Genomic DNA, 23,795 nt, shown 5'->3' on the forward strand with positions numbered 1-23,795 from the left:
TTTGAGCGTTAGTTTGTGTCTTTTAACAGTAATGTTTAACTGCTAATACCAAGTAAGTTAAAGGTGCCATGTGCATTGGAAAGTAGTAACCACTACTGACGATGTGTCCCAAATTTTAATATTATAAACTAGATCAGATCTCTAATCCCTAAATCTAAATAAGAAAGGTAAAAAAAAAAATGGCAGACTAGCTTGGATAAAAGACCAAATCACCCTGAAGTTGAGGCACACAACGATGTGACCCACTGGTAAAGTTTCTGGGCTGCCTTTCCTCATAATAGCCATCCCTCAAGACTTTCTCCATTTGAAGCAATGCATTATAATAATAATAATAATAATAATAATAATAATAATAATAATAATAATAATAATGGATTGCATTTATATAGCACTTTTCGAGACCCTCAAAGCACTTCACAATTCCACTATTCATTCACTCTCACATTCACACACTTTTATCAGGGATTGTAACATCTAGTCCTTTTACTGAATATGTTATTATTAATGTTATTCCTGGGGCCATATTCTTTATTAAACTAACATATATGTATTGAGTGTATTAAGTCAGATTTTTATTTTGCACTTTTATTGTTATCATGTTGTTCCTATGTGTGTGTAGCATATAAAATAGGTTATGTATGATCCTCTTCTATTTAAAGGGCTTTTTGACCCATTTGACAAAATGCTAATCTTTGACTGGCTTTGGGAACTTGCTGTTGGTAACAAACAAATGCAATGCTCAGTGGAGTTGGTCTGATAAAGTAAAATAGAGAAAGGGGAGGGGAAAGAAGGAAAAAGTGGTCATTGAGTGAAATCCAGTTCAATTATCCAGGTAGATTTTAGAATCTCTTTCAAGTCAGGGCAAACTACAAAATTGAATAAGCAGCTTGACAAAAGGTTTATTTTAATGTTGGATGCATGTTCCATTTGAGTTATTTGTTGAAACTCTTAAATCCTAGAGGATATAGATACATCAGATCATTTGGTTCGGCAGTGAACTTGGAAAGAAAGATTCTGCGTCATATTTTTCCTCATCAAAAACCTCCAACATGCTCAAATACGTTCTGTATCTCCACCACTGCAGCGCTCTTTTATTACTGCTCTTATTTGGCTATACATGTCAACAAAATAGACTTTTTCCTGCATAAATCAAGACAACTGACAAAAGCACATGTAACATGAGAGCTCACGCTATGCAGGGACATTGGGTATGATGGAGGACAACAGAGAACAGACACAAACAGAGGAGATTAGTGCAAAGTGGAGACACCTGGGAAAAAACACGCAGCTGAGCCGAATGTAATCCCTGTCTCTAATGAGACAGGGGAAGCAAAACTGAACATGACACACATGGGATGTGTGACTATCAAGATAAAACAGGAATGAACAAGCACTGAGACCAGATCTAAGACATACTAACTTAGACCTGGTCTTAAACACAACAGGAAAACTGGACAACCATCAAGACAGGACAAGACTGGGGAGGGAAAAAACTTTCCAAAAACTTAGTTATGTCCAAAAGCTCTTCATTTCGTCCTCATGCTGAGTGTTCAGGACGCGCTGTCTACAACGGCTCTCCCTCTCACCCTTTACCCACCCCTGTTGAGTCAAGACTCAAGAATCAACATAGAGGGCAGCCTTGTGGGAATTTGAACAGCCGTTTCCGCTTTCTTTATTCTTTGATAAGGCAGGGCCAAGCCAGCGCCTATCAGCAAGAACCCTGTTATCATGGTTCCAAAAAGGTAGATGTCTTCAATGTCCTCGGTCAACAGTCCCACCAGGGACACGACCCTCCATTCCTTCCACCCATCCATCATGTATCCGGCAGAGAACGTCCCTCCAGGACACACGGTCTCTCCCGAACCCAGGCTTCTCGTCGAGAAGAGGGTGTCAATTGCATTCAGGGGCCAGTTGATCAAATCCATAATTCCTCTTTTAGGTTTTAGAGAACAGACTGTGAGACTCTTCCAGGGTAGAGAGAGAGAGAAGTAGACAAGACTAGACAGAGACATGAGAAAGCCAAGCAGGAAAGATAAAGGAAGGGAGAAAGTGTGACCGCCTTCGTCAAGAGCCAGAGAAGTTACTTGTCATGTGTTGCTTATCACGTGTTTCTATGGTGTAATAACAGCCATGTGCTTTTTTGTGCTGAGGTGATTTTTTCTGCTCTCAAACTGTTCTCCCATTAGGAGCTCAGTCTGGGTGGAGTTTTTTCTCCTCTCACCTCATGTATAATTTTATTGTTCTTTCCTATCAGCCTACCTCTCTGACCTGTCTGCCCAATGTGATGTGTGTCTAAAGTATGTTTGGTCAGAAAGTTCCTTGTAAGTGCGCATGTGCCAACTAGCATGCTGCCTGCTGTAACCCATAATTTCCTTCGGGATTAATAAAGTATATCTGATTCTGTTAGTGGGGATAGGTTAATTGATTAATCTAAATTGCCCATAGGTGTGAATCTGTGAGTGAATGCGAGTGCGAATGGTTGTCTGTGTTTCTATGTGTTAGCCCTGTGACAGACTGGCAACCTGTCCAGGGTGTACCTCTCACCCTATAACAGTTGGGATAGGCTCCAGCGCCCCCCGCAACCCTGGAACGGAAAGGCGGAAGCAAATGGATGGATGGATGATTCTGATTCTGAAAAAATAAATAACCACAAAAACCTTTAAATATCTCTTTATTTACCATTTAAGAACACATAACCCATACTCATTTACAACAGAACTAAACAATAAATAACAATACAGGCATGACATTTCCCCTGAAGTTAAGCAGAAATCAGCATGGCAACACAAAGTGATTTCAAGTCCACCATGACATAATTATTGGTTTTTAATAATAAAATAATAATTATTACAATTGTAATATTGTAAACAACAGACCTTTACATTTGATGTTTGTTACATGTTCAACACTAGAACAACTGGAAAATATGAGTTCAGATAAATACAGGGATTTAAATAACTCAGAGATTCATCAATATATCATGGAAATGAGGTAATAATTTAAATAAACAATTCTCAAAGCTCTTGGATAACAGTTTACCTCACAAGTTGAATAGATTAGTATATGCTGTAATATTGCATGCTGTAACTCATGTTTGATTCCTACCTGATTCCTTTTGCTGTGCCTATTTTTCTATTCACTTGTCATGCTCTCCCTATTGTCTTCACTATGCTATCTGATAAACATGAAAGTGCTCCAAAGAATTCTGTCTTTAAGTGTTCTAGACAGAAACTATACCATAGATAAGAATGGGGTCTTTTCCCTCAGGTCTTGCAGTGATTTTGTTTCTCACCTGTGTGAGAAACAAACTCGTGACAGTAGCTCTCCCACATTTTGTAAGAGTGAAACTTTCAACCAGTATGAATTCTCATGTGTCTTTTCAACTGTGTCGTGTAACGAAATCTTTTCTCACAGCTGTTACAAGAATATGGTTTCTCCCCTGTGTGAATTCTCATATGAGTTTTCAAATTCACCATATGACTGAATCTTTTCCCACAGGTGCCACAAGAATGTGGCTTCTCACCTGTGTGGAATCTAGTGTGAGATTTTAATGCTGATAAGTTACAAAATCTTTTCCCACAAGTGGTGCAAGAATGTGGTTTCTCTCCTGTGTGAATTTGCATGTGACGTTCCAATGTTGATTTCTGAAAGAATCTTTTCCCACAGGCACTGCACGAATAGGGCTTCTCACCTGTGTGAGTTCTCATGTGAGTTCTCAAGTTCATCATATATCTGAATCTTTTACCACATGTGCTACAAGAATGTGGCTTCTCACCTGTGTGAATTTGCATGTGACGTTCCAATGTTGATTTCTGACCAAATCTTTTGCCACAGGTACTACAAGAATAGGGCTTCTCACCTGTGTGAGTTCTCATGTGAGTTTTCAAGTTCATCATATGACTGAATCTTTTCCCACAAGTATCACAAGAATGTGGCTTCTCACCTGTGTGGAATCTAGTGTGAGATTTTAATGCTGAGAAGTCACTAAAATCTTTCCCACAAGTGCTACAGGAATAGGGCTTCTCACCTGTGTGAGTTCTCATGTGAGTTTTCAAGTTCATCTTATGACCGAATTGTTTTCCACAAGTGTTACAAGAATATGGTTTCTCCCCTGTGTGACTTCTCATATGAGTTTTCAAATTTACCATATGACTGAATCCTTTCCCACAGGTGCCACAAGAATGTGGCTTCTCACCTGTGTGGAATCTAGTGTGAGATTTTAATGCTGATAAGTTATAAAATCTTTTCCCACAAATGGTACAAGAATGTGGCTTCTCACCTGTGTGAATTCGCATGTGACGTTCCAATGTTGATTTCTGACTGAATCTTTTGCCACAGGTACTACAAGAATAGGGTTTCTCACCTGTGTGAGTTCTCATGTGAGTTTTCAAGTTCATCATATGTCTGAATCCTTTCCCACAAGTATCACAAGAATGCGGCTTCTCACCTGTGTGGAATCTCATGTGAGTTTTGAATGCTGAGAAGTTACTAAAATCTTTCCCACAAGTGCTACAGGAATAGGGCTTCTCACCTGTGTGAGTTCTCATGTGCGTTTTCAGGTTTATCATGTGACTGAATTGCTTTCCACAAGCGCCACAGGAATAGGGCTTCTCACCTGTGTGACATCTAATGTGAGTTTTCAAGTTTATCGTTTGCCGGAATCTTTTTCCACAGATGCTACAAAAATATGGCCTTTCACCTGTGTGAATTTTCATGTGTCTCTTCAAACTTGACAACTCACTAAATCTTTTATCACAGGTGGTACAAGAATAAGGTTTCTCACCCGTGTGCACTTTCAAATGTCTAGTGAGGCTGTATTTATCGCGAAAGCTTTTACCACAAGTGTTGCATTTTACACAATTTTTATTTTTAATAGATTTACACTGACTCTCTGATACTGGAGAGTTGTGTATTATATTACTGTGACTATCGTTTCCATTATGTCTCATTTTCTTCAGCTCCCAATTTCTAGCCAATCCCAGGTCCACATGGTGACCTTCTTTCCAATCACGCATGTTTGGTTCATAAGAGTTAAGAGAAAGAAGCTGGTTCCTGTTTGGTTCTAGTTCATTGAGGTCACTATGCTCATAAAAAGGAATCACCATAAACGTATCAGTTTCCTGCTTCAGTAGAAACTGTTCTGCCTCCTGACTGTTGCGGTGTTCCCGCTGTTCCTCTTTAATCTCCTCCTTGTTACGCTCAACTTGGTGAATCAGATCTGATGGGACAAATGGGAAAGAAAAGTGTAATTCAAAAATTTGAACAATTAATTTTCGCACTGATATAAATGACTGGAGTTCTGACACTCTTATTAGAAAAGCTCAATATTTGTTAAATGGCAGAGTTTTTAAACATCCAGAGTTTTTCATATAGCATTTTACAGAATTCTCAGTTATTTTTAAGTACATATGTTTAAATACAAACATCAATTAAATTACAAAACAGAAACTGAATTAACACACCTAATGTAAAATAAAATGAAAAATCTAAAATTGTCAGTAACCATAAATTTTTCATTTTTACCTTCCTAACTTTAACATAATTTTAATATACCGTCTTTTGTTCGACTTTAACAGTATAAATACGATTCTAAAATTTAATGCAAGCAGTGTATAACATCACTTAGAATTAGAATTGTTTTATAATGTAAAACATATTATTACTGTGTGTTGTGTATTTTCTAGCAGTTCTTTCATGGGTGGGTGGGGGGCAATGCTCCCTCTAATTTTTCATGTGTCTGAGCAAACACTCCCTGAGTGGTCCCTTGGACCACTGTGAGTGACATTAGATGTGTGCACTGTGGTCACGCCAGCATCGAATCCATCCAAGTTACATGGTTTATTAAAATAATCAAATTACAGCATTTATGTTAGACTACTTTTAATTAAGTGCTTTAGCTCACTTACAATGAAAATGTAAAAAAATCTTGTTCATGACCTGTGTAGTAGCTGGTAACTGTGCAGGGGCGGGTCTAGCAAAGTTTTGCCAGGGCGCCAGGTAGGGCATTAACAGGGAGAGGGGGGCACAAAATAGTACTTATTCTTATTCTCATTTAAAATGTCTAGCTTTTACCATACCATACCATACCACCTTTATTTATAAAGCACTTTAACATAAAACCAGAGTTCACAAAGTGCTGTACATGCTAATAGCATAAGTAAATAAAAATTAAAATGAGATAAGATAAGATAAGATAAAAAATAAATAAATAAATAGAAACATGTTAAAACAAATAGAGTCAACCCCTCTAATCAATGCCAAAGGCTTGAGCAAATAAATATGTTTTAAGAAAACTTTTAAATTCATAAAGAGAAGAAGCCTGCCTAACATGCAAAGGTAGATCATTCCACAACTTTGGAGCAACTACAGCAAAAGCACGATCACCTTTAAATTTAAACTTAGTTTTCGGTACCTTAAGGAGCTGCTGATTGGCGGACCTAAGGGAACGGGCAGGTGTATATGGTTGTAGTAGCTCCGAGAGGTAGGGGGGGGCTAGGCCATTAAGAGATTTAAAAGCAAATAAGAGAATTTTAAAAACAATCCTAAAATGTACAGGTAGCCAGTGGAGTGAAATTAAAATTGGGGTAATGTGCTCAGACTTTTTTGTTCCAGTTAAAAGACGTGCTGCAGCGTTTTGCACAACCTGCAGGCGCCTAATGGACGCATCACTAACCCCAAAATAAATTTTAAAAAATTTTAAAAAATAATTATCTGAATCTTACAACAAACGATTGATAGATTGATGCATATATACCATCAAAACAGTGTACATCACTGTCACAACAGCGTTTGTTTTCATTCAAAGGCTTTATGATTTTTCCTATAATAGCGGGCCGGTCTGTAGTCAAAATGCCCGGGCTGATTTTTTGTCCCAGTCCAGCCCTATATGCAGCTTATCTGCAGTCTGGTGTTACCTACATCTTCCTATTTGGAAGGCAGAATTTTTGAGTTCTGAGTACAATCGAAAGCACCACGACTGCAGTTTTTGTGTTGGATGTAAAAAGCGCACGTGACGTTGTGATGTAGGCTAGAATCATGGCAGTGGTCAATGTGGAAATATGCACATTATTTTTTCCTTTCTATTGGTAGGTGGCACAGTGCACTTGTAACAAGTAAGCAAGCTAGAAGACTGGCAGTCTTGCTGGGTATCCAGTTACGGAAGCAACACATTAACAAGAGAATTCTGAGTAAAACCAAAGTTACTTTCCCTAGTAACTAGTTACTTTGAAAGTAACTGAGTTACTTTTGATAGATGTAACTAGTAATGTAACTAAGTTACTAATTTAAAGTAACTTACCCAACACTGGTAGTATGTTAACACTATTGGAAGTAAAAATAACTTGAACTCCAATTTTGAAAACAAAACTTTCATCTTTTTTTTAAAATAAAGCTCTGACCTGTATTATGAGTATGAGTCTGTGGTCTGGGAGAGAGTCCTGTAACTGTAACTGTAAATGTAAATGTTGGGCAATTAATTATAGTTACTTCTTCAAAAAAGTAACTGAGTTATGCAAACAACAAAGTTTTTGCAGCTGTTTACCTAGAGAGAGAGAGAGAGAGAGAGAGAGAGAGAGAGAGAGAGAGAGAGAGAGAGTGTGTGTTTTTAGATACCTGTGCTCTCTAGGTTTATTTTCGGTTTCCAGATGGTATCCAGCAGTTTGCGCCGCTCTTCCCCAGTCCAGACAATGATGCCTTCGGCCTCCTGCTTCACTACAAGTTGTTCTCCCTCATGATTAATGCAGAGTTCATCCCGTTCCTCTTTAATCTGTGGAGGCTCTGGGTCCTCCTGGTCCAGACTGGAATTCCTCCCCTGGTTGAAGTCCTGCCAATCATCCAGACCCTCCTCTTCCTCACACTTCATATTGTCTTAGGAAGTCTTGAGGAACAGTGGGACACAAGAAAATTGTTACTAATGTGATAGCAGGAAAATACACTTGTGAGCAAATATAATCTAGCAGCGCTGTACACTGTGAGCATGTTGCTCACATTGGTTAGTAAAACTGAAAGTGTGTTTCAGGAACACCATGTGAGTGCTAAATGGTAAATGGACTGATACTTTTCTACTCTCCTGGAGCACTCAAAGGGCTGACTGCAGGTTTACCCAACCTAATAACCAGTACATCTGCACAATGACTGAAAACAGTGACTGAACAGCGAGCAGTGAGGTCAGTTCCTTGATCATCAATATGCAGATTGTAATGACCATTGATCAATAACCACTGATCAAAGACTCCTTGAAGAGGTAATTTACATGAAAAGGAAAATACAATCTCTGAATCGAGGAGGGGGCCTATGGGTAAATCTTTCACCATCTTACAGTGCTGTGAGTGCAGCCGTTATTGGTACTCATGGCCATTGATCAATGGTCTTTGATCAAATTTGCATATTAACGAAAAAAGAAATTGACCTCACAGCCCATGTTTCTAAGTAGATCAATCTAAATCCCAATCTTTAAATAAATCTTATGGCAAAGTTACTTCAGTGGGCATTCTGTGTACATGCCCAGGGACCCACAGACAGCTGGGGGGCCCATAAAAGAGGCAAATGAAAAAAACAAACAAAAAAAAACAGCATTCACATATGCATAAACACACACACACACATATATACATATATATTGCCACAAATCAATAGACATTGATCAAAGACCTCCTTGACTCCCCAAGGAGGAGGAGTACCTGTGAAAAGGGAATGACAATCTCTCAATTGAGGAGGGGGCCTAATGGTCCATCTTTCACCATCTTACAATGCGGTGAGTGCAGCTCTCTGTAAATTGTATGTGAATGGACCATTGATCAATGGTCTTTGATCAGTGGTCATGACAACTTGCATATTAATGATCGTCTTGATCATTAAACTGACCTCACAGCCCATTGTTCATTCTGTGGGTTCTTGTGCAAATGTACTGTTTATAAGGTTGGGGAAACCTGCAGTCAGCTGAGACTGAAGAAGTCGCTTGGATGAGTGATGAAACATTTCTACGTCCAGATGACCAGAATCTTTTGGGGGTTTTAATACCTGGGTGATTTAGTATGCATTAAGACAGTAAAAAGATGCTAAATTGTTATTAACATTTGCAACTGGGAAGATATGTGCTATTTAGCCAACTTCTGGTCTTACGGCGACCCCTAGTGGACATTGTAAAATATTGCTGTGTCTGAGTAGATGATCTGTTCTGATTGTTGCTTAGTTATCTTTGACCCTGCTAATTATAGTATTACCTGTTTCTGTTTCCAGACAACCATGCTTATAGTCACCTATACTGCATCTGCCACAATTATAAGTGCACATCTGGCTGTATCACAGGTGGATTTATCACGGCAAGCCCTGCTGTAACCAGTTTTTCTGTGAAGCTTCATTAAAGACGGTGAACTAAACTCCTGGACTGCTGAAGTCTTTCTGACCGAAGACTTAGGCCAGACTTGTATACCCAGCACTTCCAGTATATATATATTCTACACCGTCACAGCCACCACATGGCCTGCTGCACCTCACAGAAACAATAATAAAACATAATAATATAAATGTATAAACATCTTCTATCCTTATTAAAAAATAACAATAACAATTATTGAAAAACATTTTTACGTTTTTTTCATTTTTTTTTAATATCAGATGTCTTATAGTTTTATAACTACATTAGCTGTATTCATATGAAACTGTATTCATTTCTACACATTGTTACTTCGCAGGACAGTGCTCTTCTTTTACAGCTATTCTGTGTGAGGGTGGGTTTAAAAAAGCGATTTTAATATGAATAATGAGTTATCGATTCATTAAATCCTGATTTAATTTGATCAGTTTTTGAATGTAAATGTATTTTGCCAGAAACGCCCGCTTAAAGCTCACAAAACAATTTCAACCGTCAGTCGGCTAAAACAGCAAACGATTAAAGGGCAGGTAACCGCAAAAAGACGTAAACACAAAGCACACAACCCGACGGCACGGACACGTCGTCCGGTGAAAACCTGCCAGGTTTGTCACTCTCCGACCAAAATACACAGAACCGGCTTGTTTCTCCTGGATGTTAATACTAAAGGTTTGCTGTTTAAAGATAGAGAAGAAGTCCTTGTTAGTCTGTTAGCCAAAACTGAGCTCTTATCAGTCCTATATGTTATTCCTGTGTTCGTTCACTGAGACCATCACCATTACATACCTGTGATGTGAGACTTTATCTCAGATTTCCAGCTGATATCCAGCGGTCTGTGCTGACTGATCTCATACCGGACGATCCTGTCCTAACCTCTGAGATTTCTTGAGCAGCAGCAGTCACCTCCTCTCAGACACACAACGGGAGAGAGCAGCGTCGGTTCCTTCTTCTTCTTTTTATTATTTAATGGCGGTTGGCAAACAGCACAATGGCGCATTACCGCCACCAACCGGTGTGGAGTGTGGACCGAAATGTTATTTAAAAAAATGAAATCCTCCCAAAACAAATGAGTCTGCCTTAAGAATCAAAATAGGGTCTGATAACTTTCAATTCTCGAGTTCGTACGAAACAAATCAATCAAGTCGAGTTTCACTTTCATATCACCAACCTGATCAATTTTTCTTTCAGCATCATATGTCTGACATTGCATTACGCATCATTTCCGTTCTTCCTCTTCTCCTTTAAATTTTCGTCAGATCGGCTGCATTAAAAGCATATTATTGCCCTCCTCAGGACATCCGTGGAAGTATTCATGAATTTTGGCACAGCTGTGAACAAACTAAGCTGAAGTGCTTTAACCTCCTCTGCATCCCTGTTGATAGAAGTGCAAGATACATGGGTCAGTGATTTAGTCTGGAGCTGTATCATCTAATATTTCCTTCAGCTTCAGCACAGAGTGTTAACAGAACAAGACTTTTGATGAGAACAAAGAGCAGGGACAGAAACAGCATAGTTTAACACAAACAGTAAAAATCTAATAAAATGGTAACAAAGGACAGACGTTTTTTGGTTCTTGCTTGTCTGCAGCACCTCCAGCATGTTTAAAATGATCTGGTTGTTTTTGCATGAAGTTTATGTGGAGCTCAGTGTGTTTGATTTTATATAAACTGATACTTCAGTGTGAGCTCCTTTCTTTACAGCTGTCAATAAAACAGCAATACTTTTACTGCTGTGATGAAAATGAAACATCTGTGTGATAGGCAGGTGAGGCAAAGCATCAGGACTACATTAAGAAAAGCATTATTTTTTAATATTATTACTGTCAAACAACAGCCTTGTCTGCTATACCCACTGATAATATTTTGCCTTTAATCTCTAAATTTCCATGTTGTTCTCAAAATGATCAATTACAATAAAACAAAAAAAGCTATTATCTATCTATCGTTCATTACTCCTTCGTAGGGCTGCCAGACTTTATGTAAGGACTTTACTTTTGACCTGAGAAGCGCAGCAATACGCTTTTGGGCTTTCTAGTCCACCGGAAGTACAATAGAAGAGAAATGACGGAAATGACGCAATTGTTACTGTTTAACATGTCTAGTGTTCGGGTTTCAGAGTGATTGTTGTTGAAGAAATATGCTAACAAGTTAAAACAAAAACAAAAAAAAAACGATCGTCCGGCATGCGAAGGAGACCAGCCGTCAACTCAGACTGCTGGACATCAGCTGGAAACCCGAGATAAAGCCGCACATTACAGGTGTGTCACACTGAGACGGTCTCGGTGAGCTAACACGGGACTGTGAACCGTGCTGGAGCTCATGTAGCGGCTCAGTTTGTAGGCTAACAGGCTAAAATCAAGCGCTTCTCTTTATTTTAAACGTAAATATTTGACGTTAAATACCCACCGAGACACTGAGGGAAGCGACTTTGTTCTGCATAAAACGGGTTGGCAGTGCTGCCGTGTTTTCCTTTCTTTAAAAAAAATCTTTAATATCCATTTTTATGTGTTGGTTGGCTGTAGTCAGCAGGATCTACGGATCTCTTTGGAAAATATCATTTTGAATCTCCCTTATTGTGTCTACTCTGTGTGCAGTTTTTTCCCCTTTTGTTAAAAGTCACGTTTTATAAACCTTTTTTTCTGCTTTAAATGACTTTGATAATATCCAGGACAGATGTGCTTGGCAGATTTTAGGTCCTTGGGTCACTTACAACAGTTTGAATGTCACTTTGTTTGTACAACCTACAGATTACTTTGAGAAATATTGTGGAAAACACCCCCGATCAGGTCCTAGCACCCTAGCAGACGACCCTCGCCTTTTTTAAATACATGTTTTTCTCTCCGCCTCTCGCCTCCAAACATCAAACTTATTTGAGCCTAAACAGTAACACATAAAAGGGAATCCTGTTTGTGTATTAATTACCAGAGGATGTCACATAAAAAGGGAGGAAATAGGCAAAACTGTGTGCTATAGTAAGGGGTTAACATGAGGTGGTGTTTTTATTTTATTTTATTTTGTTATATTTTTGGAACAACTGCAGATGTCTGCAAGTTGGAGTACTTCAACATTTAGATAACGCTACAGAAGAGGAACGAACACAAGGGAGTGATGTTATTTAAGTCACAGGTAATTTCAAGTTCAAAGGCTCAACAAACATCAGCAAACACACAAACTGTGTGCAGTTGTTCACAGTGTGTTGCTAGCTAAAGCTCCAGCTGCTATATTTCACAGGGAGAAATATGACTTTGGATGCCCATGTAAAATCTTTGGTTCGCTCCTGTTTTTATCACTTGAGAAACATTGCTAAGCTGAGTCCCATTGTATCGCGCTCCAAATTAGAAATTGTCATTCATGCATTTGTTTCATCTCGTCTGGACTATTGTAATTCTTTGTTTACTTGTTTATGTAAAGCCTCTTTGGAGCGTCTGCAAGGTGTTCAGAACGCCGCTGCAAAGCTTCTGACCAAGTCCTCCAAGTCCTCCCATGTCACACCCCTGCTGATCCAGCTGCACTGGCTCCCCGTTAAATTCAGAATCCACTTTAAGGTTTTGACCTTGACTTTCAGGGCTCTGCATGGACAAGCACCAACATATATAAGTGAACTTTTACATCCATACATTCCCAGCAGGTCCCTGAGGTCATGTGACCAGGGCTTGCTTGCTGTCTAACACACGAGGCTGAAAACAAAAGGCGACAAAGCTTTTGGAACTATGGCCCCCAGATTGTGGAACTCTCTCCCTTTGAGCCTGAGATCTGTGGACTCCGTGGTCGAATTTAAAAAAACAGCTAAAAACTCATCTTTTTAAACTTGCTTTTGGTTGATTTTTATTTTTAGGTTTTAGCTTCTGTGAAGCACTTTGTGATTTTTATCTTGAAAGGTGCTGTATAAATAAAGTTTTACTTACTTACTTACTTACAATGTCAGCAACAGCAAACAGAGATATATTTTATTTTCCTTCTTTTTCACTCTTGATGTTCTACTTAACTGATTCAAGCTGAGTACATTTATTAGAATTGAATTCAGACAAACATAAAGTTTGTATTCTACTAATTTTATTTTACCATTACATTAGTATAGCATGAGGTTCAGTTAGCTTTGCATAGAAATAGGAAATAGAAATGTTCTTCAATGAATTAGTTTTTGCTTTCTCGTTTTGAGTGCATTTCAGAGCCTTTACTTTTTCACTTTTACTCGAGTAAAGAAGTTGAATCAGTACTTCAACTTTTATTGGAGTATATCTGTACTTCTGCATAAGTAAAGAGAGCCTGTATTTGTGCCAACTCTGGGTTTAAGAAAATAAATTTTAAAACGATCAGGTAAAATAATTGAAATTGAAATGTTTCTCCAATATTTCCAAGTTTTGCTGAGATAGAGCACCTTTAAACTAAAGGTATCCAGCAGTAATCTCACTGCAGCTAATCTCATGGCAGCAGCAGAGCCTCCTCTGGTTTTCTGTGCTTGACAGTATGTCTGATTGAAATGAGAGAAAGACACTGGACAAAGGAAAGTAGCTCTTAATGTGGATCTTGGAGTAGATCTCCCGTCATAGGCAGACAAGTTCTCATGGGTAAAATTAAATGCAACTGATTGTTTATCTGCAACGTGTTTTTATCATGGATCTGGATTTAGGAAAAGCTGTTTCCTCTTTAGACATGTGTGATTCTGCAGTGTACAACTTTTAATCAAATAGCTGCTTCACACTTTAAGCCACTACCTGAATGTTTTGTATTCTGAACTTTGCAAATAAGAACACCAGAACTTGAGACTGTCTCACACGGTACTCCCAACACATTTGTCAAATTTGTGCACATTAAAGTTCACTCACATATATGAGAGACATGCTCGCAGTGTACAGTCCTTCTGGATTATATCTGTGTGTTCCTGTCATCACATTAGTAACATTTTTCTTACATCCCTTTGTTTCTGAAGTCCTCCCACATCAACATGAATTGTGAGGAAGAGGAGGGTGTGGATGATCAGCAGGTCTGTAACCAGGAGAGGAATTCCAGTCTGGACCAAAATGACCCGGAGCCTCCAGAGATTAAAGAGGAACAAGAGGAAGTCTGCACCGGTCAGGAGGCCGAAGGCATCATCGTCTGGACCGGACAAGAACGGCTCAGACTGCTGGATACCATTTGGAAACCTGAAATAAAGCTACACAGAATAGGTATGTTAAACTGTAAATAAAAGTCCATAATAATTATATAACTCTTTTAGGATTTTAAACTTAGCTAAAAGGTACTATAATTTTTAGGGATAGTATAAAGGACGCGAGGAGAGAGTGGAGAGGGAATAATATGAAAGAAATAGTCTAAGGAGGTTGGAAAGAAAAGCGCCTGGACTTCTTTAAGTTGCTTGAAGATGTTTCACCTCTCATCCGAGAAGATGAGCCAAGGTGTGAAAACGGGTGTGGGTCACAATCAGCCAGGGTTTCAGGTGAGCTCATTGTGACCCACACCCGTTTTCACACCTTGGCTCATGTCATTAGGTAGAGGATCATCAGGGGGTCCTTTTGTCCCTCTTTGGGGGGTTACTCCCACTGGGATAAAATCTGGGACTCTCCACCATTTGACCTTAGAACTGAAGAAGCTTCTCGGATGAGAGGTGAAACATCTTCAAGCAACTTAAAGAAGTCCAGACGCTTTTCTTTCCAACCTCCTTAAGCTACGATGACCTGGATGACTGAGAACCTTCACAGACATGAAAGAAATAGAAACTTGGAGAAATTATTGCGACAATAGATCTTTTGTCCCGTGGGTTGACCATTGTCCTGATGCCTTCATTACTCAGCCATTTTACTAATAATAATAATAATAATGATGGATTGCATTTATAAAGCGCTTTACAATTCCACTATTCATTCACTCTCACTTTCACACACTAGTGGAGGCAGCTACAGTTGTAGCCACAGCTGCCCTGGGGCAGACTGACTACACATGCACTCAGGGCACTCTTTGGATATAAAATGCTAAGAGTTCCCTAAATGTGTATAAACAATCCCCCATAAACTTTAATGAACTCGTAAAGACGAGTGGGCCGAAATTTCTCCACAATGATGTGAGAGACTGATTAAGTCACACAGAAAGTGATGACTTCAAGTTATTACTGCTGGATGTGGTTCTACAGGCTACTGAATCACTAAGAGTGTACTTGGTTTTTCACAGGATCGTAACTCTTCTACTACAAACTAATGCTGTTGTAATAAACGCAGTATGACATTTAGCTTTGTCTTGCTGATATATGCAAGGTCTTCCTTAAAACTACGTCATCTGGATATACCTTTCAGCATTGTTGGTGCTTTTCCAGATGTGTAAGCTGCCAGGTCAGTGGATACGAATGCACCTCTGTACCAACAAAGATGCAGGTTTTTGAACTGAGTGCTGATTAAAAAGCCAGATGGTGTCTCTCATTTTTAGACCAGAGAGTGTGGTAAAGTATTTTCAAAAAAAAAACTTCACATGTAGTTTCAGTACAGTTTTTGATCTAATTCCATTTTAAACAAGCTTTGGTTCAGAGAAGACGACAGCGTTTCTGGTTTCTTTTTTGCATGATAAAGGTTCAACCTAAGATAAGATAAGATAAGGTGAGATAACCTTTATTAATCTCACACGTGGGAAATGTTTTGGTCATGGCAGAAAGTACAAGTTTAAGAGTGGTAAATTTTAATAAAACACAATAGGATAGGGTAAGATAAAATAGAATAGAATACTATACAACAAGAATGAAATACTATATACAATAGAATAAAGTACTATACAAATAAGATAAAATACTTATAAGATACAAAGAGCTCTGTTGTAGTAGGAAAAAAAATTGCACTTTGTAATATTGCACATCAGGGAGACGGTTACAATTGTGTATCCGATGTGTGTGTGTCTGTCTGCACGTGTGCAGTCATCTGCAGAGACCATGTTGTAGAGTCTGACAGCAGTTGGAAGGAAAGACCGGAGGAATCTCTCCATCCCACATCGTGGGGGCCGCAGGCTGCCACTGAAGGAGCTGCTCAGTGTTGTTAGAGTGTCCTGCATGGAGTGGGAGATGTTGTCCACCAGGGATGACAACTTAGCCACCATTTAGGGCATCCTAAAACAGAGCTGGCCCTCCAGATCAGCCTGTTCAGTCTCTTTCTGTCCCCAGCAGACCACACAGTAAAAGATGGCTGAGGCCACCACAGACTCATAGAAGGTCTTCAGGAGTGGGCCCTTCACTCCACAAGACCTGAGTCTTTGCAGCAGGTACAGCCTGCTCTGCCCTCTTCTGTAGAGGGCATCTGAATTGTGAGTCCAGTCCAGTTTATTGTTCAGATGAACACCAAGGTGCATGTAGCTATCCATAGCCTCATTGTCCATACCTTGGATGTTTGTGCTTGCAGAAGTCCACCACCAGCTCCTTGGTTTTACTAGTGTTGATCTGGAGGTAGTTCTGCTGGCACCAGTCCACAAAGTCTCTGTACTCCTTGTCGTCCCCATCAGTGATGAGGCCGACTATTGCAGAGTCATCAGAGAACTTCTGCAGGAAGCACTGGGTGGAGTTGTGGGAGAAGTCTGCAGTGTAGATGGTGAAGAGGAACGGAGCCAGAACCGTTCCCTGTGGGGCCCCTGTACTGCAGATGACTGCCACACAGCCCTGAGTTCTCACATACTGTGGTCGGTCGGTGAGGTAGTCCATTGTCCATGTTGTGAGGTGATGGTCCACTCCCGAGTTCTCCAGCTTGTCCTTCAGGACCGTGGGAAGAATGTTGTTGAAGGCACTGGAGAAATAAACACAGTGCTCCCAGCGGTCTCCAGGTGAGAGAGTGAACAATGTAGGTGGTGAACGACAGCTTCATCTGCTCCAATGCCAGGTTGGTAGGCAAACTGAAGTGGGTCCAGTGAGGAACTCACCAGGCGTGGAAGCTGAGCCAGGACCAGCTGCTCCAGGGTCTTCATCAGGTGGGCCTGTAGCTGTTGAGGTCCTTGGGACGTGGAGTCTTTTGCACTGGTACAACACAAGAGGTTTTCCAGAGGTGTGGAACTCTCCCCAGCCTCAGGCTCAGGTTGACGATGTGCTCCATCACCCCACAGAGTTGATCTGTGCAGGACCTGACGACCCTTGAGCTGATGTCGTCTGGACCCGCTGCCTTCTTGGTTCTGGTCTTCCTCAGTTCTGGTCAAGAGAGACAGGCTGGAGCCTTGTGTCGGTTGTGTGCTGGATGCTGTGTTGGGGGTGAGGAGTTGTGAACAGGGTGAGTAGAAGAGGTGTGATGTGTCAGAGGTGGAACAGCAGCAGTGAGGGTGGGTGAGTCTGCAACCGATGTTGAAGACTACCTCATGGATAAATCAAACCTGTTAAAGAAGTGATTCAGTTCACTTGCCCACCTTGCATCCCCCACAGGCAGAAAGTTCTGATCCTTGTGATCCGAGATGGTTATAAGGCCTCTCCAGACTTCGCTAACATTGTTCTGCAGAAGCTGGTCTTCCATCTTCTTCCTGTAGCTGGCCTTTCCATTCCTGATCAAGCCTTTCAGCTCTCTCTGCACCCTTTTCAGCTCCTCCTTGTCTCTGGCTTTGAAGACCCTCCTCTTCTGCTTGAGGATGGCTTTAATTTTTGGGGTAATCCAGGGTTTGTTGTTGGAGAAACGCTGCACAGTCCTGGTGGGTACGGTATTATCCACACTGAAGTTATTGTAGCCAGTAAAACAGGTCACAAGGCTGTCTATGTCCCCCCCATGGTTATCTCAACTTTATGCCTCTTTTGCATTGGCATACAGTACGTCCAATGTTTTATTGTCTCTCGTGTGGCACGTCACATACTGGGTGAAGGTCGGCAGTGTCAGTGCTTCTCTCCAGGTCTCGCCATCTTCTCAAATAGAGGAGGCAAAATTATGCAATTGTCGTTGTCAAATTGACTTCAGTGTGAATGCACACTGCAGTCGACTGCACTCAAATCGACTGGTTTTCCATTACAACCAAGTATTACCTCGTTTGTGTGCTTGTTGTCATAAGAACCTGTGTACGCATCCTGCGACATAATTAATATGCGACACAAGCGCTACAACAAAGGTGGATGTCGAAGCAAATATATCCCTGCTGCTCAGTCTATAGCTTTTCGTCACACTTGGGAGAACATGGCGTTGTTTTTTGTAGTAATTTCCTTTGTTGCCGAGTTTCAGAAATGGTGGTTTTGACTTTCGTGAGCGAGATGCTCTCATGACTCATCGAGTGATGCTACTGACCAGCCAATGTGACATGCAGCGTGACAACGTCACATTTTAGTACCTGTTTGGATCTCTTGGAACCCTGGGCGAGCAGGTACTAAAACAGTACCTGGTACCAGGCACTGTGACCTAATGGAAAATCCTGGAAACTGTGCGAACCATGCCGAGTTGATCTGAGTAGGTACTAGTGGACAAGGGGCTTTAGATTTAAACCAAATAGGGCCAAACCCTTCAGCCAAAAAAAGTAGATGAGCTAAAAACACAGAGGGGGTGAAAAAAAACAAAACCTAAACACTAAAGTTAAAAGGTTTCATATGAGGGAGCTGTTTCTTACACTGAATAACCTGAGAAAGAGAGAGTGCCTTATTTTTCAAAGATGGTTACCACAGTAGGTAAAAAGCGTTTTTAGGTCACTGTTTGTGGGGTCAAATAGTGTTCAGTCCTTATTCTGGTTTATTTTATATCTGCTGCCACTTGTCCATGAAATCCATAATTAAACACAGGTGTCTTAAGAGATTGATTGCCAGTTTTGTCTTCTTTATTGCAGGAAAACACAAAAATCTAGATTCCCTGCAAGTCCAATCTTGCCTTGCAAAAACTAGAAATTTATTGGAAAGGAAAGTCCAGTGCTTCTCAGTAATATAACTGAACACCGTACCAAACCATCATTTCCCTAAATTATTGCTACTCATTATATACATGCTTAAGTTATGCAGCAGTGTCCCATCTACGGTGAATTCAAAACACAACACCAAAAACTACTCACAAACGCACACCTTAGCGAACATGTCACTCTAGTCCTCAAAGAATCGCACTAGCTTCTGAACTGAACTGAAGGAAAATTAAAATTACCTGCAGCTGAGCTCACTGTCAGTTTTTTTTCTGCAGCAGCAACCATCAGCATTAATAACCAGTGGGAAGCAGTTAATTGAACAATTTCTATTTTCTATTTTCTCCTCTGTTTTATACAATGTTTAATGTCTTTGTACAGACCTCCATCAGCAGGATATCAGTAAGGAGGAAGAAGTTGTCACAGATCAGCAGGTCTGTAACCAAGACAGGAACTCCAATCTGGACCAGGAGGATCCAGAACCTCTGCAGATTAAAGAAGAACAGGAGGAAATCTGCATCAGTCATGAGGAAGAACCGCTTGTATTGAAGGAGGAGACTGAGACCTTTATGGCTGCTTCTACTTACGAGGAATGTAAATCAGAAGCAAGCAGTGACCAGTTCCTTTTTCACAACTCTCCTGACCCAGAGATCCTAGAACAAGAAGAAAGCGAGCATGTGGACTTAACATCAAGTAAAAAATTATTAAAATGTGACACTTGTGGAAAATTTTTTCAGTATCAGTCCAAACTTAATAGACATCTGAGAGCTCACACAGGTGAGAAGCCATATTTTTGTGCCACATGTGGGAAGAGATTTAGTCAGATGATACACTTAAGAAAGCACATCAGAATTCACACAGGTGAGAAGCCTCATCCTTGTAGCATCTGTGGAAATAAGTTTAATGACATGTCAGCATTCAAATCGCACATGAGAATTCATACCGGTGAAAGACCATATTCTTGTAGCACCTGTGGGAAAAGTTTTAGCCAAATGATACACTTGAAAATTCACATGAGAGTTCACACAGGCGAGAAGCCGTATTCTTGTGATATGTGTGATAAAAGATTCACTAATTTGATAAACTTGAAAACACACATAAGAATTCACACGGGAGAGAAACCACATTCTTGTAACATCTGTGGGAAAACCTTTCGTCAGAATTCGACGTTGCAAACTCATCTAAGAATCCACACAGGTGCGAAACCATATTCTTGTAGCACCTGTGGAAAAAGATTTAGTCATATTAAAAACTTGACAACTCACTCAAGAATTCACACAGGTGAGAAGCCATATACTTGTAGCACCTGTGGGAAAAATTTCAGTCAGTTGACTCATTTAAAAAGTCACATGAGAATTCATACTACCTTAGAAAATGTAGCAGAGTAGGAGTGTGTGACTGTTAGAATGCATAGTGAGGAAAATCACAGCTACACCTGAGGGGAAAAACAGATGACCTTATATTCTGGTCAGTATGGAATAGCTTTTAATAATAGTCATTCAAGTTGGCTGTGTTTTTGTTCTGATGTAATTGGAAGCCCAGTTTTATAAAGGGTCTCAAATAAGCCAGTTTTTAGAACATTTCACGGTACAAATTTTAAACCTGTATAACCAGTCCTGTGAAATTTTAGCTTCATATATTAAACAAAAACAAAACAAAAAGTTATATGTTTTAAGTTACTTTCAAAACTTAAATGGTTTCTAACTAAGTCGTAAAGTGATAATATTCTATTTTCATTCAGCTTTCAAGCATTTGAGCAAATACGATAAATGTTTTAACAAAAACAAAAATATCCGTAAAGAGTTTAATCTGAATAGAACAAGTTTCTAGATGGTTGTGTAATTACAACTCAGAAAATAATTTCATTAGATATTTGCATGTTTAACCTCCTAGGACCTGCCGTCCACATATGTGGACATCAGATTTTGGGTTATTTAGACCAAAATACTAAATTTTGCTCAACAATGGCCTGATATCCACTTACGAGGACATTATACTGCTACTGTTCTATCGAAATTTTAAACAAATGTCCTCATATGTGGCTCTCATTTTTCTTAGAAACAAAAATCAGGTAAAAAAAAAAAAATCTGGTAATTCTTTGTTTTTACATTTATTAGGTCCCAATATACCCAGATATCAAAGATAAATTAAAAATGCATGCCGTGGAAGAGTTTGGGTGTTAGGAGGTTAATCAAATCATTAAATCTGATTTTTATCAAAACAGAAAGTTTCTGTTGAGCCTTCTCCAATTTACATAACAATGTTATGTTTCAAAGTGCGGGCATATTTTCCCTCTTTTCATATTTTAACAAGAATTATCAGAGTTGTCCAAAAGCAGTATTTTTTTCCTCTTCTGCCTGTCAGCTTAGACATTGTCATATTATAATATACTATGTTACATATAATCTAATAACTGAAATAACACAAATAGAATGATAAAATAAGCCAATAAAAGAAACATAAACAAGAGGAGCCTATAGAGACTTCATAGAATGTATCTTGGAAAAGCTACATATGTTTGGCACAAAGGTGATTTTTACACCATAATTTGTATTTTAAAAGCTGCTAGACAGGACAGGATTTAATTTCTTAAAAAGCATCAAATTAAATTTCTATAAAAACAAAAAGTTTCTGTTGAACCTTCTCCAATTTGAATAGAAATGTTCAGAGTTGTGTAAACAGTAGGACTCAAAATGGTAGGTAGGTAGAGTAGGGAGAAAAAAAGGGCTGAAAGTGCGTCACCATTTAAAAAAACAAAACAAAAAAACAACTTCAATATATGAAGCTAAAATTTCACAGCAATCAGTATAAATGGTTAAAATTTCTACTGTAAAATTTTTATGCAAATTTGAGATGGGCTAGCAGAAGTCTTTGTTGATTTGACACAGTCAACAAGTAACATAAGCCCAGTTTATGAATAGCAGGTTTACTCTTCAGCTTCAGAAGCTTTTATAAGTGCTTTGAAGTCTGCCATGGAGACAAAGTTCCAGCTTGAATATGCTCTGAAGGTTATTTCATCACCGAGATGGAAAAAAAGAAAATATTATTCTACTAATTTCATCCTAGTTTTAAATATTTGATATTTTTATTGTTTTATTAGCCACTAAACAGGTTCCACTACATAAGATTAAAAACTGAAAAAGATCAAGAAACACATAACATATTTTTTTATGAACTTTAGTTATTTTGTGGTGATATTTATTTTAATGAAGACTAAACTTGATTTTCATCCTGTCCTGTATATTTAATCTCTTGCACTGTTTCTTTGTGATGTGGGTCATTTATTGTAAGATATCAACACAATGTAATTAAAACTTTTGTCGAATAATTTGGTTTAATGTGTAATCTTTAAAAAAAAAAAAAAAATTAACCAGCCCTGTGTGCCATATTTAATGTCAAAGTAAACTTGTTGAACGAAGATCAACTTGACCAACTGAAAAACTGATCACTGTCACAAGATGGCAGTAATTTAAAGTATGCAAATAGGCAAGACGCTTTATGACAGAATGCTGTTTGAGATGCAAGAAGAGAGATTGTGGCCACTCAGATTTTAGGTCATATGTGTTCATAGATTTCACTGGGCATGTACTGCCTGATTTGCTTGCCCTGACAGAAAATCACTATTAAGTTTTTTTTCTCCTGTTGGCTCTTTTTCATCACTAATTAATTGTAATCTCAGGCGCAGTGTGTGTGTGTGCACAGAAGCACTCCCCTCCTGCAGTTCAAACCCTTTCAAGACTCAAACAAATAGAAGAAAACGGGAAACTGGGAGAAAAATTGTTTCAGTGACCAAGAGTAATACTATCATCAAAATATGGAAAGAAAATCTAAGCTTTACTAGCATATTTAAAATATATATCTCGTGAGGGCAAGAACAATATTATATCTATGAGATGTATTTTATATATATAAAAACTGTTCATTAATGCTTTCACGCATAGTGGTCACTACAGTGGACAGCTATTCAAAGGCTCTTTTCTTGTATTTGTGTCAGTGTTAATGGTATACTTAAACCACTACATTGGACACTAGTGTGTCACTCCATACCCTGCCACCCACTCTAAGGTGATGTTGAATTACATGTTTAAAAATAAAGTTCAAAAATCTTTTTTTCATGCCTAAAGGTGAGTGAAAATACTTAAGAAAAAAAAAATCCAGATTGAGGTTGTCATAATTCATGCATGAAAGGGTTAATCATAATCATGGTAAAATGTTCATTGATCATGATTTTGATTTTAAGACATACTCCCAAGCCGTACTCTGAATGATCAATGAAGTCTTCATTTGCGCAACTCATCAAGCACAAATTATCAATTACAACACAACAGGAAAAAAACAATATATTAAACAAACCCAAGTGTAAAAGTAAACATAACTTGCAGCTCATGTTAACTCAGACAAGTTCCAGGTGTTACAGTTTATTCATAAAGAGTTGAGCAACATGATTATGGAGGACCACAAGAACACACCCCCAAATATTTTTATGCTGCAATTTTGAATTGTTAATGCAATAAAATGCATTTGCAAATTCAGTTACAAATGTATTTTTTAAATTATTTTATTTATTTAAACATTACAAAAGTAACTTATTATTTAATAATTACATTTTAAATAAAGAC

At 38.9% G+C, this 23,795-nt stretch overlaps 2 protein-coding genes across 3 annotated transcripts; one reads left to right on the forward strand and one right to left on the reverse strand.

Moving 5' to 3' along the window:
• Positions 1-2,665: 2,665 nt before the first annotated feature.
• LOC148097452 (uncharacterized) lies at positions 2,666-10,314 on the reverse strand. The gene is made up of 3 exons (XM_087832086.1): positions 10,157-10,314; positions 7,612-7,876; positions 2,666-5,218 (listed from the first exon to the last, which is right to left on the reverse strand). The coding sequence occupies exons 2-3, from the start codon at positions 7,859-7,861 to the stop codon at positions 3,351-3,353; spliced, it is 2,118 nt and encodes a 705-aa protein (XP_087688212.1). The 5' UTR covers positions 7,862-7,876; positions 10,157-10,314; the 3' UTR covers positions 2,666-3,350.
• Positions 10,315-11,440: 1,126 nt separating this feature from the next.
• On the forward strand, positions 11,441-22,495 carry LOC102796852 (uncharacterized). Of its 2 annotated transcripts, XM_035916335.2 has the most exons (3): positions 11,441-11,627; positions 14,300-14,537; positions 19,558-22,495. In XM_035916335.2, exons 2-3 carry the CDS (start codon positions 14,315-14,317, stop codon positions 20,562-20,564), a joined length of 1,230 nt encoding a protein of 409 aa, XP_035772228.2. In that variant the 5' UTR covers positions 11,441-11,627; positions 14,300-14,314; the 3' UTR covers positions 20,565-22,495. The 2 variants fall into 2 exon arrangements, with proteins under 2 accessions (XP_035772228.2, XP_087688265.1); XM_087832139.1 differs by lacking the exon at positions 11,441-11,627 and having other exon boundaries at positions 13,803-14,537.
• Positions 22,496-23,795: the final 1,300 nt, after the last annotated feature.

Source organism: Neolamprologus brichardi, chromosome 18 (genome assembly GCF_056152115.1).
Source record: "Neolamprologus brichardi isolate AB-2024 chromosome 18, ASM5615211v1, whole genome shotgun sequence".
Lineage (NCBI taxonomy): Eukaryota > Metazoa > Chordata > Actinopteri > Cichliformes > Cichlidae > Neolamprologus > Neolamprologus brichardi.